At 47.8% G+C, this 14,287-nt stretch overlaps 1 protein-coding gene across 1 annotated transcript in view; it reads right to left on the bottom strand.

The window, feature by feature from the left end:
• Window positions 1-4,456: 4,456 nt before the first annotated feature.
• AP2M1 (adaptor related protein complex 2 subunit mu 1) overlaps window positions 4,457-14,287 on the bottom strand; it is a 30,882-nt gene continuing 21,051 nt past the window's right edge. Inside the window, exons 4-10 of the mRNA XM_056849985.1 lie at window positions 13,676-13,811; window positions 13,439-13,580; window positions 10,892-11,011; window positions 8,165-8,300; window positions 6,555-6,652; window positions 6,112-6,223; window positions 4,457-4,621 (exon numbers count right to left, since the gene is read on the bottom strand). Coding sequence (XP_056705963.1) covers window positions 4,487-4,621; window positions 6,112-6,223; window positions 6,555-6,652; window positions 8,165-8,300; window positions 10,892-11,011; window positions 13,439-13,580; window positions 13,676-13,811 — 879 coding nt within the window. The 3' untranslated portion in view covers window positions 4,457-4,486. The remainder of the gene's footprint in view (window positions 4,622-6,111; window positions 6,224-6,554; window positions 6,653-8,164; window positions 8,301-10,891; window positions 11,012-13,438; window positions 13,581-13,675; window positions 13,812-14,287) is intronic.

Here is a 14,287-nt window from a genome sequence, read left to right as displayed (position 1 = left end):
CACAAGTTTGGTAATGAATGATCTGCCGATTCCAAGCAAACATGGATCAGCCAGACTCCAAACTTAGGAACAGCAGTAAGGTGAAGATTGCGGCAGACAACAGCTGTTTCTACAGAACATGCTGTCTCATCAGTGGCTTCATAGCAAACTGAGTCAGTGTGGTGTAGTGGTTAAGAGCGGTGGTATCTGATCTGGAGAACCGAGTTCGACTCCCCACTCCTCCACATGAGTGGGGGAGGCTAATCTGGTGAACTGGATTTGTTTCCCCACTCCTGCACACGAAGCCAGCTGGGTGACCTTGGGCTAGTCACAGGTCTCTTGAGAGCTCTCAGCCTCACCTGTTACAGGCTTTGACATATTAGAGCACATTAACATGGTATTAGTGTTGTACATATGCAGAATTATTCAATATAAAACCCAATTACACATATAAACTGCAAATCATAAAGCTTTTAATGTCTTTTTAAAAGGAAAGAGCCTGGTGAAAGAGGAAGTCCTTATTTGGTAATACAATGGGAGGCAGCTGAGCATGTGCAGCAAAAATGAGAATTGCTCGATTCTCAGAGTCAACCTCATTGAACGTGATTGAAACAGTATAAATACAGGTAAGGAGAGGGCTAGAATTTCAGACCTCTCACAGAGGGTCTCAGAAGATGGTGTTGGTATGTATGGCTTTACAAATATATTATTCTATGAGTATGAATTAGATACTTTGAACTAAATCAGAGTTCTTTAACTGTTATTATTTTATGTGTTGGATTATAAAACTGAATAGTATGTAGAACTTGCTTGCTTTACTGTAGTTATTGAATATTAAGACTTTGTAATACTTGCATATACACATATATATATACACAATTACATTGGAGTACATCAATAAAGACTTAATTTTTAAGTGAGTAAAGTAGTTGAGTCCTGCTTAGTAGGTGACTATCTGAATAAGATAACATACCACTTCTCAGGAAGGGGTCAATTCTAAGAGCATAGTCACTCGAAAGGCACTGACCCACTTCACACCTACCTCACAGGGTGTCTGTTGTGAGGAGGGGAAGGTGATTGTAAGCCAGCTTGATTTTTCCTTAAGTGGCAGAGAAAGGCGACATATAAAAACCAACTCTTCTTCTTCTTCTAAAAGGAATCCCTTGGAAGTTCTCACAAGGCAGTTGCAGGAGACACAGTAATCTTTGCCGCTGTGAAGGTGGGGGACTGCCAATGGCCACCGCCTCTAAATATATTTAGATGATTTGCTGTCTCCCAGTATGCGATGCCAGAGACCCCTTACTGTTAACATACCAAATAATTACAGATTAAGAACAGATGATGAAGAGTGCAGTCCTAGGCAGAGTTAACTCCGGTCTAAATCTGGCCTAAGATTGCATGGTTATGAGTGCAGTCTATGCATGTTGCTCAGAAGTCAGTCCCATTTTCTTCAGTGGGGCTTACTCCACAGAAAGTGCGCACGTAACTGCAGTCTAAGATCATCCCAGGTTCAATCCCCAGCATCTCCAGTTAAAGGGACTAGGCCAGTAGGTGATGTGAAAGACCTCTGCCTGAGACCCTGGGGAGCAGCTGTTGGTCTAATTAGACAATATTGACTTCGATGGACATAGGATCTGATTCAGTAGAAGGCAGCTTCGTGTGTTCATGTGTTCATCATTGAAGTCGGTGCCTTAAACTGAGGCAACGCCGTCTAGGATTGCACTATTAGTCTCCTGTTCTTAATTTAATTCTACTATTGGTAGTTCTTTGATTTGATACTCCGGCATCACATATGGAGAGAGCAAATAATATAAATGAACGCAGGCCAGGTTTGCGAACTGCCAAGAAAGCAGGGCTCAGCTTGGCAGAGAGGAAGCAGGCTTTATAGATCACATTTCCACTGGTTAAGTTCCCAACCCAGGCCCTGACCCAGATAGCCTGATCTTATAAGCTAAGCAGAGTTAGCCCTGGTTAGAATTTGGATATTAGACCACCAAGGAATACCAGGTCGGGCTGTGGCTCAGTGCTGGAGCATCTGCCTGGCATGCAGAAGGTCCCTCTTCACTACACCACGTTAGCCACAAGCATACATGGCTTTAAAACGGGATTGGACAGATTTGAGGAGGGCAGGTCCATCCATGGCCACTGAAGGGCTTAGTAAAAAAAAAAAAAAAAAAAAAGGTAAAGGTCCCCTGTGCAAGCACCGGATCATTCCTGACCCAAGGGGTGACACCACATCCCGACATTTCCTAGGCAGACTTTTGTTTATGGGGTGGTTTGCCAGTGCCTTCCCGTCATCTTCCCTTTACCCCCGGGCAAGCTGGGTACTCATTTAACCGACCTCGCAAGGATGGAAGGCTGAGTCAACCTCTAGCCGGCTACCTGGAACCGACTTCTGTCGGGATCAAACTCAGATCATGAGCAGAGCTTGTATTGCAGTACTGCAGCTTACCACTCTGGGCACGGGGCTCTTAGGCTGGAGTTAAATCTGCCTAGGATCACACAGGTTCATCTTCTATTCTGTCTGTAATTCGTCAGTGTGATAGAGCAAGGCGTCTCTGGCACTGCCAATGGGGAGATAGCAAATCAGCTCTATTCAGTTTGAAGAGATGCTTGAATACATGCAGAAAGTCAGGGGATGAGCACATGGACGCGATGGGCGTTCTTGGTACAACAGTATCCATGCCCCTGCCTCTTGTTGTAAGGTCATTGGTGCGCAGTACATGATTGAGCAACATCGTTTGGTGCCTCATGTGCATTGGTCAAGCATAACAGCAGCAGACAATTAGTGGGATAGAAGATTTATTATGAGTGTTGCTAATAGTTATCACAGACCTTTGAGAGAGAGAGAGAGGAACGGAGCCCAGAACAGCATGGTCTGTCAGATTTAACTGACTATTAGCTTGGGTAAATATAGCAATATTATTTTGTTTGTATAATAAATACGTTAATATAGGATAAGTAAACTTTTGTTATAAACATTCATAGAAGCATGGAGTTGGAAGGGACCCCAGGGTCAGGGTCTATATAAAACTTTGTTTTATATAGACCCTGACCCCGGTGGTCCCTTTAAACTCCATGATTCTATGAACGTTTATAAAACTTTGTTTTATATAGAGAACAGGAATAGGAATCAGTAAGACTTCAAAAGCGGCTAAGATTCCCCTGCGAAATTTAAAGCAACAGACTTCTGAGGAAGCAAAAAGTGAAACAAGGAAAAATTGAGAAACCTTGTCAAATCTTATGTATTTATGTTACATTTGTATAAAAGCTTATATATATATGTAATGGAGTTAACTATTAATGAGTGTATATAAAATAGACTTATATTTGTATAGTGGCGTTGGTTTCTATTGGTTCATGTGCATTGGTGGCACAGGTCTGTTTCAGTCCCTCTCTTTGGCCTAAGCAGTTAGGGGGCAGACATCTAGTGGAGACATCTCTGCCCCAGGCCCCCTTCAATGAACAGCCGGACTCCAACCAGCTGGTTCTACATACTTTTATTAGGTTTAGAACTGGACAAATCACAAGTGTACAAAAATGGGAGATCACACTATTGAAGCAGAGGACCGCGGCTGCTGCAGTAGTTCTACTGACCAAAAAGCGTTTGGCAGAAGAAAAAAAAGCATATGCTGGCCAGGCAAGGGGGCGGGGAGGGAGAAGACGGCGCGACTGAACTGGCCGATTGCGGGGGGACAGATTCGGCCCTTCATGTCCTGACGCAAAGTCAGCTTGCTAGGGGCTTTTCTTTTTTGAGAGTTGGGCGAAAGCTCTAAATTGGCGGAGGGGGAAAAGGCGCTGGCTTCGTCCACAATCAGTGCTCCAAGGACCTTTGCCCTCCAAAGGGGTTTGAAATGCTGTGCTATCTCCCCAACCTCTGGCAAGAAATGCCGACCCCTCGGCCTTTTTTGGTCACAAAACCTTCCCAAAGTAAGACTCTGTACTAAGGATGCCGTAGGGGAAAAAAAACACAGAATGGCAGTGGTGGGGGGAAGGGAGGGACAGCAAACCCCACTTCTGCTGAACAGCAACAAACCACAACAGCGAGTACGGAAGCTGGAAAAATCAACTCAAGGTTTGTCCAGTCTATGGTTTTCAGACCTATTCTATGAGTACATATGCACGAGAACTTCCAAAAAATACTAGGCTATGATGCAAGTAGTGACACCAACGGAAGAGGGCTTGTTACGTGGACGACGTTCCCTAGAATGATCACAAGGGTGTGTGTGGGGGGTGGGGGGGTTAGACCGGCCCTCTCAGGCCCCGGAACAGAAGCGAGGTGCCCCGCCAGGCTCTTCTGAGCCGTCTGACTTCAGCCACGACGGATCGTGGCCCAAAAATCTGAGCAGGCCGCACGGTCCTTTTTTCCAGAGAGGAGTCGCGGAAGTCTAGCTTCCAGCCTCCGAACAGAGGAGGGAGGTGGGCCCAGAGAGATGCTCTTCAATTGTACTTTCGAGACTGGGGGAGGCTGGCCGGGGGAAAAGAGAGCCGGGCAGCTGCGCAGGAGCTAGCATCTCGTCTCGTAGATCCCGCTCCGGCCGATGTACCGCACCCATTTGATCACGTCGTGGTCACTGTAGTTCAGCTTTGGCTCAAAGACCTTCAGGTAACGCACCTTCAGCCCAGAAGGCGCAAACGGGACCTGGATACGATAGAAAACAAGGATCAGGGATGTCGAAATCTTGCATCTTTTGTCTACATGATAAAATATCATTTGTATACAATAGGTTTCATTTAATTATGTATTAGATTTAATAGTCAATAACAGATAAAAGTAATATTGTAGTTACAGAATTTAGCACCTAACTTTTGATTTTTAATGTGGTAATCTTTTAATGGTATCTTTTTAAACTTAGAAGGCATGTTAGGAGTATCTTAAATTAATGGGCAGGAGTCGGAACACAAGGGGCACTAAGTTAATTGCAAATTCAAGTTTGGTTTGTTTGGGCACAGTCATGTTGCTATATGATTTTCTTTCTTTCTCTTTTGCCCCAAAATTTCTTTTTCCCATTTTATTTTTTCTGTATTCTTATATATAAAAAATAAAAATTATTAATTTTAAAAAACCCTGCATCTTTTGTATCTGGAGAACCGCTTTCTGCCCTCCCCATGGCATGATCCCGGAGAAACTATCCACAGCAGCAGCCTCCTTCAGTTCATAGTCACTCCGGTCCCTTTTGTCGAAAGTTTATTTTTTAACTTCGCCACAACGGCAAAGTGGCTGCATGTTTTGGGGCTGGGAAGATGACATTGGTCATTTATGCACGGGAGTTTTACCTGAGATTCGTTGCTCACTAGACTCATACTTTCCTGTTGGGAATCTCTGCATCAGCAGACTAAGCTCAAAATAAGTCCCTGCCCGTTTAAATGCTGCTTTGTAATTGGCTTGTTTGTAGAGCTTACTGTGAGAGAAACCCCCCCCAACCCAATTCCCACATAAAAAAGCATTTTAAGAACAACAACAAAAATGGAGCAATCTGAAAGGGGAGGGGGAGAAATCTAAGCCTCGGTTTTAAAAAGATTTTCTTCTGCTTAGAAAGAGTTCCGAGGAAGCAGGAAGTATTTCAATCCCCACCCCTGGACATGCTGCTTTGTAATTGGCTGTGAGAGAAACCAAGCTTGCGTGCCCCGCACTTTGCCTTATGCACAGGGATTTCACCTGGGCTTTGCTCAGGGGAGAGGGAAGAGTTAACAGAGAAATGGGAAGACCTGGACATTGCGAGAGCTGGCAGCGAGGCCATCTGTAATGGATGGAAAACTCATGCATAACTCCAAGGAACAACCGAGGAGGAGTGGGGAAATCAAACCCAGTTCTCCAGATCAGACTCCACCGCCCTTAACCACTTTTTCTGGAGGTTTCTGGAGGTAAATTGTGAAGAGCTGTGCTGGTCTATGACTGCTTTAATAAAGACTGATTGTATACACACACACAAACAATACAGGATGCACACACAAAGATACATCAATTAGAAGCATTTGGGGAAGGAAGGAACAGTGCCTCTACTCACTCCTCTACCATTTCCACTAGGACGCTGCCAACCAGTTGCTCGTGTCCTTTCTGTAGCCGGAAGCCGTGCCTCAACTCCAGGAGCCTCGTGCCAAGTTGCCTGAGCGAACCTAAGGTTTCCTTACCTCAAAGTTCATGGAGATGGGCGGCCGAGCCCACTTCTTCTTGTCGTTGGTTGGAAGCAGTTCTATTTCCGCGCTGATCTGGGATTCCTTCATTCCTGCCATACGCTTAATCCTAAAAGGGGAGAGAGGAAGAAAGAAAAGTTGGACTCAGAAGCAATATCGCATATTGAAGCTGCCTTATGCTGAATCAGACCCTTAGTCCATCAAAGTCAGTATTGTCAGACTGGCAGCAGCTCTCCAGGGTCTCAGGCAGAGGTCTTTCACGTCACCTACAATCCAGTTCTTTTAACTGGAGATGCCAGGGATTGAACCTGGAACCTTCTGCATGCCAAGCTGATGCTCTGCCATGGCCAGGAGGGCACAAAGCCTACCGGTGACCATGGGACCCCGCAGCAGAACCCACAAAGCAGCCCATGTTAAAGATAAGCCAGAAGCTCACTTACTTCCACACAATGGCATTCTCACTGGCTTTGTATTTTGCCTTCCCTTTCATGCAGATGACTTGTACGCCGCTAGTGTTCAGGGGGGTAGGGATTCGCACCTAGAAGACCAAACATTGGATTCTTAATCCACAAACAGAAAGCTTAGGTATACACCCCTACGCCTAAATAGGAGAACTAAGTTGAGCGGCATGGCACTACAAGTTACTCAGCAGGACTGCGGGAGATAAAGGACATAAAGGTAAAGGTCCCCTGTGCAAGCACCGGGTCATTCCTGACCCATGGGGTGGGGTGACGTCACATCCCGACGTTTCCAAGGCAGACTTTGTTTGCAGGGTGGTTTGCCAGTGCCTTCCCCAGTCATCATAAGGGGGTAAGAAAGGCCCTGCTGGATCAGATCAAGGCCCATCAAGACCAGCAGTCTGTTCACACAGAGGCCGCCCAGGTGCCTCTCTAGGAAGCCCCCAAACAAGACGACTGCAGTAGCACCATCCTGCCTGTGTTCCACAGCACCTAAAATAATAGGCATGCCCCTCTGATACTGTAGAGAATACGCATGCGTCATGGCTAGTATTCCTTTTGACTAGCCATGGGTAGCCCTCTCCTCCATGAACATGTCCACTCCCCTCTTGAAGCTTTCCAAGTTGGCGGCCATCACCACACCCTAGGACAGGGAGTTCCACAATTTAACTATGCATTGTGAGAAGAAATGCTTCCTTTTATCTGTTTAGAATCTCTCACCCTCCAGCTTCAGCAGATGACCCCGCGTTCTGGTATTATGAAGGAGAAAAGCTCCTCCCTGTCCACTCTCTCCACACCATGCATAGTTTTATAGACCTCTATCATATTGCCTCTTAACTGCCTTCTTTCTAAGCACAACTATATTCTTTAGAGGTCCCCCCTTGGCAAGAAGAAAGGACTTCTTCAAGTACTTGAAGGGCTGTCATATAGAGGAGGGTGTCAATTTGTTTTTTGTTGCCCCAGAAGGTTGGACCAGAACCAACAGGTTGAAATTAAATCAAAAGAGTTTCTGTCTAGACATTAGGAAGGTTTTTCTAACTGTTAGAGCGGTTCCTCAGTGGAACAGGCTTCCTCAGGAGGTGGTGGGCTCTCCTTCCCTGGAGGTTTTTAAGCCGAGGCTAGATGGCCATCTGTCAGCAATGCTGATTCTATGACCTTAGGCAGATCATGAGAGGGAGGGCATCCTGGCCATCTTCTGGGCATGGAGTAGGGGTCATTGGGGGTATGTGGGGGAGGTAGCTGTGAATTTCCTGTGTTGTGCAGGGGGTTGGACTAGACGACCCTGGTGGTCCCTTCCAACTCTATGATCCCATGATTCTATGACTTTATGTTCATCCAAGAATATATGCCATACAACTCCGGCCATAGCGGTCACCAATGAAGCCTCTCTCAGTCTTTGCTAAGCCATACAAGGGACACAGCAGCAGCCACCATCATTTGATATCTGGGAGTATACAGCACATTGTTCCCGCCCCCTCTCCTGGTCTACCCAGATGCATATGCTGCACCCATTTCTAGAAGAGAGGTGTGCCAAGCATACCCCCCACCGGAACACATGGCTATGAACAGGCATATGCCCTTGCCAGCCTCACCTCTATCTTCTGAGCCAGAAGGGAAGGCTTGAAGTTGGATTTGATCACAACCTTCACCTCCAGCTTGGTCCGGCCGACCTCCCGCACCAAGGGGATCACCCGGAAGGGAAGGATAATGTCCTTAGTGGTTCGGTATCTGCGGGACAAGAGCAAATACACGTCAGTCTGGAGAACAGAAGGCAGATGTGGCGTGCCTTACAAACAGCCTCCTTGCCCAAATATGCAGATGTCCAGCATGCTACACAGAGCTGCTCCCACAGAACTTTTTAACCACCCATCAGAGTTGAAACGAAGACAACCATCCTGAAGATTTAGGACTGGAACAGGTAGTGCGTGGGGGCAGAGCCTATGCACACACACTCCAACTTAAGGGCAGAAGGAGGAGGACCAAATACCAAATATTGAGAGCCAGCGTGGTGTAGTGGTTAAGAGCGGTGGTTTGGACCGGTGGACTCTGATCTGGAGAATCCGGGTTTGATTCCCCACTCCTCCACATGAAGCCAGCTGGGTGACCTTGGGCTAGTCACACTCTCTCAACCCCACCTACCTCACAGGGTGTCTGTTATGGGGAGGAGGGGAAGGAAGGTGATTGTAAGCCAGTTTGATTCTTTCTTAAGTGGTAGAGAAAGTCAGCATATAAAAACCAACTTTTCTTCTTCTAATATAATCTAGATCAGGGTTGTCGAACATAAGGCCCACGGGCCCGATCCGGCCCCTTGAGAGCTCTTATCTGGCCCATGAGCCAGCCACACACACACACACACACACCACTCTCAATCTGTGGTAGTGAGGCATGGCCCGGCCCGACCAAGTGAAGTTATGTCGTATCTGGCCCTCGTAACAATAGAGTTCGACTCCCCTGACCTAGACCAACTGAAAACTAAATAATAATAAAATAAATAATAAAACAAAATAAATAATAGCAATAGTTAATAACAACAACAAATAATAATTAACAACAACAGCAGCAGCAGCAGCATCAAGGTGTAACGGACTTAGCCATGTTTAAATATTTGAAGGGACGACATGTTAATGAGGGAACTAGCTTGTTCTGTTGTTTCAGAGACTAGGACACGGAGTAATGGATTTAAACTAAGAGAAAAACGATTCCACCTAAAGATTAGGAAGAACTTTCTGACGGTGAAGGCGGTTTGACGGTGGAATGCGCTGCCTCGGGGGAGGGGATGGAGTCCCCGTCTTTGGAGGTCTTTAAGCAGAGGTTGGATGGCCATCTGTCGGAAGCGCTTTAATTGTGGGATCCTGCATGGCAGCGGGGTTGGACTGGATGGCCCTTGTGGTCTCTTCCAATCTTGTGTGATTTTGTATGGTGGCTTTTCAATCGGTTTCAAGGCAAGAGATGTTCAGAGGTGATTTACCATGGCCTGGGGTCTGCATAGCGACTCTGGTATTCCTTGCTGGTCTCCCATCCAATTACTAACCAGGGCTGACCCTGCTTCGTTTCCCAGATCCAATGAGATTGGACTAGCCTGGCCCATCCATGTCAGGGCAAGAGACGTTCAAAGGTGGTTTACAATCGCCTGGGCTCTGCATAGCGACTCTGGAATTCCTGGGTGGTCTCCAATCCAAGTACTAACCAGGGCCATCCCTGCTAAGTTTGCTAGAGAGACAGCGTGGTATAATGGTTAAGAGCGGTGGTCTCTAATCTGGAGAACTGGGTTTGATTCCCCACTCCTCCACATGAGCAGCGGAGGCTAATCTGGAGAACCGGATTGGTTTCCCCACTCCTACATGTGAAGCCAGCTGGGTAACCTTGAGCTAGTCACAACTCTCTTAGAGCTCTCTCAGCCCCACCTCCCTCACATGGTGTCTGTTGTGGGGAGGGGAAGGGGATCGCAAGCCAGTTTGATTCTTCCTTGTGGTAGAGAAAGTCGGCATATAAAAACCAACTTTTCTTCTTCTTCTAGGTCTGACAACCTCAGGCTAGCCTGGGCTATTCAGGCTGCTTATAATGCTACAATACCACAAATACAAGCTCCACCCCTGGCTCCAAATCAGCCCCTGACCAGAAGCCACCTTGTTCTTTCACGGCCATTTTGATTCAAACTTTTGTTCTCCATGGACCTGGAGGCACGCCTCTTGCCCCAAAGAATGCAGGAGTGCTCTAAAAGCAACAATCATAAGAATGTAAGAACGGCCCTGCTGGATCAGACCAAGGCCCATCAAGTCCAGCAGTCCATTCACACAGTGGCCAACCAGGTGCCTCTAGGAAGCCCCCAAGCAAGACAACTGCAGCAGCATTATCCTGCCTGTGTTCCACAGCACCCAAAATAATAGGCATGCTCCTCTGATACTAGAGAGAACAGGTATGCAGCATGACCAGCATCCGTTCCAACTAATAGCCATGAATACCCCTCTCCTCCATGAAAATGTCCACTCCCCTCTTAAAGCCCTCCAAGCTGGCAGCCATCACCACATCCTGGGGCAGGGATTTAACTATGCGCTGTGTGAAAAAATACTTCCTTTTATCTGTTATGAATCCCTCATCCTCCAGCTTTAGCAGATGACCCCGTGTTCTAGTATTATGGGAGAGGGAGAAAAAATCCTTATGTACTGGGCTGTACTGAAAAAACCCTTATGTACTGAGCTGTACATTGGACTTGGGAAAGCCCAGACACGAGGACTCTGCAATTTGGGAAATTCCCCCCCCCCCAATCATTCTGGCCATTATTACCAGCTCCTGCAGCAACCCGTCCCCACTGGCCGTACCTCATGAGCTCGAATTCTCCATCTGGAGGTATGAAGCTGATGCTCCTCTCGGAGTCAAACTTGCTGAGCCTCACGCATTGGTGGAAAGTGCAGTCGTCAATGGCGATAGACTGTTTCCCGCTAGGAGACAAGAGAGCAGGAGCAGAGTCACAAACAAGCCGAGGCTTCCAGCAAGCTTTCGGGGGCAAGGAGCGCGTGCTGCGCTGCTTGGGCTGCCAGGAGAGACAACGCTACTCTCCCAAGAGCCATTTGCCATCACAGGCTGAACCGAGCAGTGACAAAGGAAAACAGGAAAACTCAGCTGGACGCTCGGTACGTCGAGCATCAACCAGCCCCCTCGCGGCCGACGGGGAAGGCTGGCCACCTTAGCAAGCCCAAGTAAGAGACTTCATTTCAACGTTCACCAGCATTCCCCAAGAAGAGAAGGAGGGGCTTTGGCTCAGTGGTAGAGCCTCTGCTCGGCATGCAGAAGGTCCCAGGTTCAATCCCCAGCATCTCCAGTTAAAGGGATGTGAAAGACCTCTGCCTAAGAACCTGGAGAGCCGCTGCCGGTCTGAGTAAACAATACCAACTTTGATGGACCAAGGGTCTGATTCAGTATAAGGCAACTTCATGTGCTCAAGAGGTTCACCCCCACACTGCCTACTGTAGGGCGAAGTCCAGGCTGTTCAGACCAAACACAGAAGAGCTCCAGAAACAACCCAAATACTACCGAAATATTGCAACTCTTGTCGAGGGCAAGTGTTGAATGGGAGTGAGCGAATGACACTCAAGCACACGAGTCATTCACAGAGGGTGTGCCAGAGTACAGGAGGGTGGGCTGGGTTGCCGGAGAGGAACTGTGCATCCAAGACAGAGACGAGAGGTCAGAAGCAGTTTGCTTCATTTGCACACAGTCGGGGTTGTATTTCAAAGAGATGCTGAAGGACTGGATCAATTATCTATGTCACTGGCTTGCTTTCCTCCCCCAACCCCAAAGAAGTTCCAAGTTGGCAGCCTTCATCACACCCTGGGGCAGGGAATTCCACAGTTTAACAACAAGGAGCCCAATACAAGGCCCCGTGGGTTCTTAGATCCGAGTTTTGCAGAGTTTTGCAGAGAGGCCTCTAGGCTCACAGTCTATGTTAATCGGTGTTCATGAGCAACAACATTTTGACTTATCTTGAATTTTCAAGGGGGTTCTCTCTTGCTTCTGTACTTTGATAAGGCGGTTCTATGCCATTTTGCTACTCAGCTAATGGAAGAAGCCAACTACAGTCTTTTGCAGGGACTGAGAGCTCCTACCAGAAGCCTTATGAGCCCCGCCCATCTCACTCAGGCATGTTTGCTGCACCGGCTGGATGGGACAGTGACACTTCCGTGGGCTTAGCAGGTAGCAGCTCAGCCTTCAATCACAGGGGTGGACCCCGTGTGGAAGTGTCCGGGGTGGGAAAATGGTGGCACATGCACAAGTCACACAAAGCAAAAAGATGGGGAAGGGGTGAGGAGTGCGTGCACACAGCAGTAAGCAGGTTGTTATCTACCTTCCTGTTTCACTGGAGTCAGCAGAACACAAGAGAAAAAAGAATTCAGTAACGTTAACGGAGAGAGCCCCGTGGCGCAGAGCGGTAAGCTGCAGCACTGCAGTCAAAAGCTCCGCTCCCGACCTGAGTTTGATCCCGACGGAAGTCGGTTTCAGGTAGCCGGCGCAAGGTTGACTCAGCCTTCCATCCTTCCGAGGTAGGCAAATGAGTACCCAGCTTGCTAGGGGTAAAGGGAAGATGACTGGGGAAGGCACTGGCAAACCACCCCATAAACAAAGTCTGCCTAATAAACGTCGGGATGTGACATCACCCCATGGGTTAGTAATGACCTGGTGCTTGCACAGGGGACTACCTTTACCTTTAATGGAGAAAGGAGGCCTGCAATATTGTCCATCTCAAAGGAGGGACTTTTGGGAGACTGGGGGGAATGATACCCCAACAAAACTACCGTGTGAACGGGTCGGATGTGTACCTCTGCCTCCACCCCAAGAAGCGGGCAAACAGATGCACCCCAGCCCCCTGCCTGTATTGCGGGAGCCTGGGACAACTGAATCCGGCTTAGGAGGCCCCCAGTTTTCCGGCAGTGGGGATAATGGGAGAGAGGAGGGAGGCATTTGAGTCGGCCCTGTGGCTTTCCAGGGGCACAGCCCATAAGTACTGTGAATTAAGATGCCTGGTTCAGTAAGCATACGAACAGGGGAACGGCCCAACCGAACCCTGGTCATTCTAAAGTTCTAAACCTTCTAAAGTTCGTTCCCACCCACTCACTGTCTTGTGCCATCATAGCAGCAATGGTTGAGGCAGGGCTCCTGCTTACTGGAAGAAGACAAGACCAAGTGCATTCTGGCCTAACCCCTGCAATAGTGTGCTTAACACAATAAACCCCAAGAAAGCTAGATTTCGTCTTCCTATAAGGAAGTGGTAGAGGAAGAAGTCACTGACAGCTGAGCGCAACTTAGTACCACCAGCTCTGGGGCTGCAGACCTTGGCTTCTCGGCATCCCCCGTTCTACGCTCGCTCTCACCTTTTCCCTGTTTCATCCGCAGTCCCTTTGCCCTGTTTCTCAATTACAATCTTGTCGTTCATGCCGAACTTGCATTCTGGCATCCCGCTGAGATAGCTCTTCATCACCACCCTGCCGGAGACGTGGGCGCTCAAAACTTGACCTGGAAGGAAGTAAAAACACTGCAGCACAGCGGAATGGCGAGGAAAGGAGGAGACGCGCCCTGTGCCACCACGTCCTGCCGCGGCCCCCGTTTACCTTGTGGCGACATGAGCAAGTTCACACTCTCCAGCACGTCCAAGAAGAGTTCATTGCGACGGTATTTGATCCCTTCACGCCTCCAGCCGATCTGTCCGGTCACCTGGCTGGTTATCTGAGACTGCTCTTCTTTAGTCTGAAGGACAAAGGGAAGGAAGGATACACTTCCTCAGGAAACGAAGAGGTCATGGGCAGCCCCACCAAGCACAAGGTGGTTCAGAAGAACAAGTAGCTGCTACCTAGAGATGTGAAATTTCTGGAAATTTTCAAAGCCACTGGGGGGGAGGGAGAAAAATCTTTTTTTGGAGGGGAATGTAAAGTTGGGGGGGAAACTGAAATAAGCAATGCTTACTCTCCCCTATCAAATCTAAACCTACTTTGCTGCTTTCAACATAAAATGCACCACTTATAATTTAGTTAGCATACTGAATTATATTATTGGGCGTATTTATGGAACTAAAAAGGTCTTTGTTTTCCTACAAGCAGAACTGCAAATACGCCAAGTACCCCAAGCAAGAGACAACTGCGAACTACTGCACCCGGTGTCCTTTTTGCACATTTTTACTCGTTTCAAAAGAAAATGGATTTCACAGCACCAGCGTTCTGCAAAGT

The sequence above is a fragment of the Euleptes europaea genome, chromosome 5, assembly GCF_029931775.1.
Source record: "Euleptes europaea isolate rEulEur1 chromosome 5, rEulEur1.hap1, whole genome shotgun sequence".
Classification (NCBI taxonomy): domain Eukaryota; kingdom Metazoa; phylum Chordata; class Lepidosauria; order Squamata; family Sphaerodactylidae; genus Euleptes; species Euleptes europaea.
Note: the sequence above shows the minus strand (reverse complement) of the source record. Positions and strands in the feature narration are given on the sequence as shown.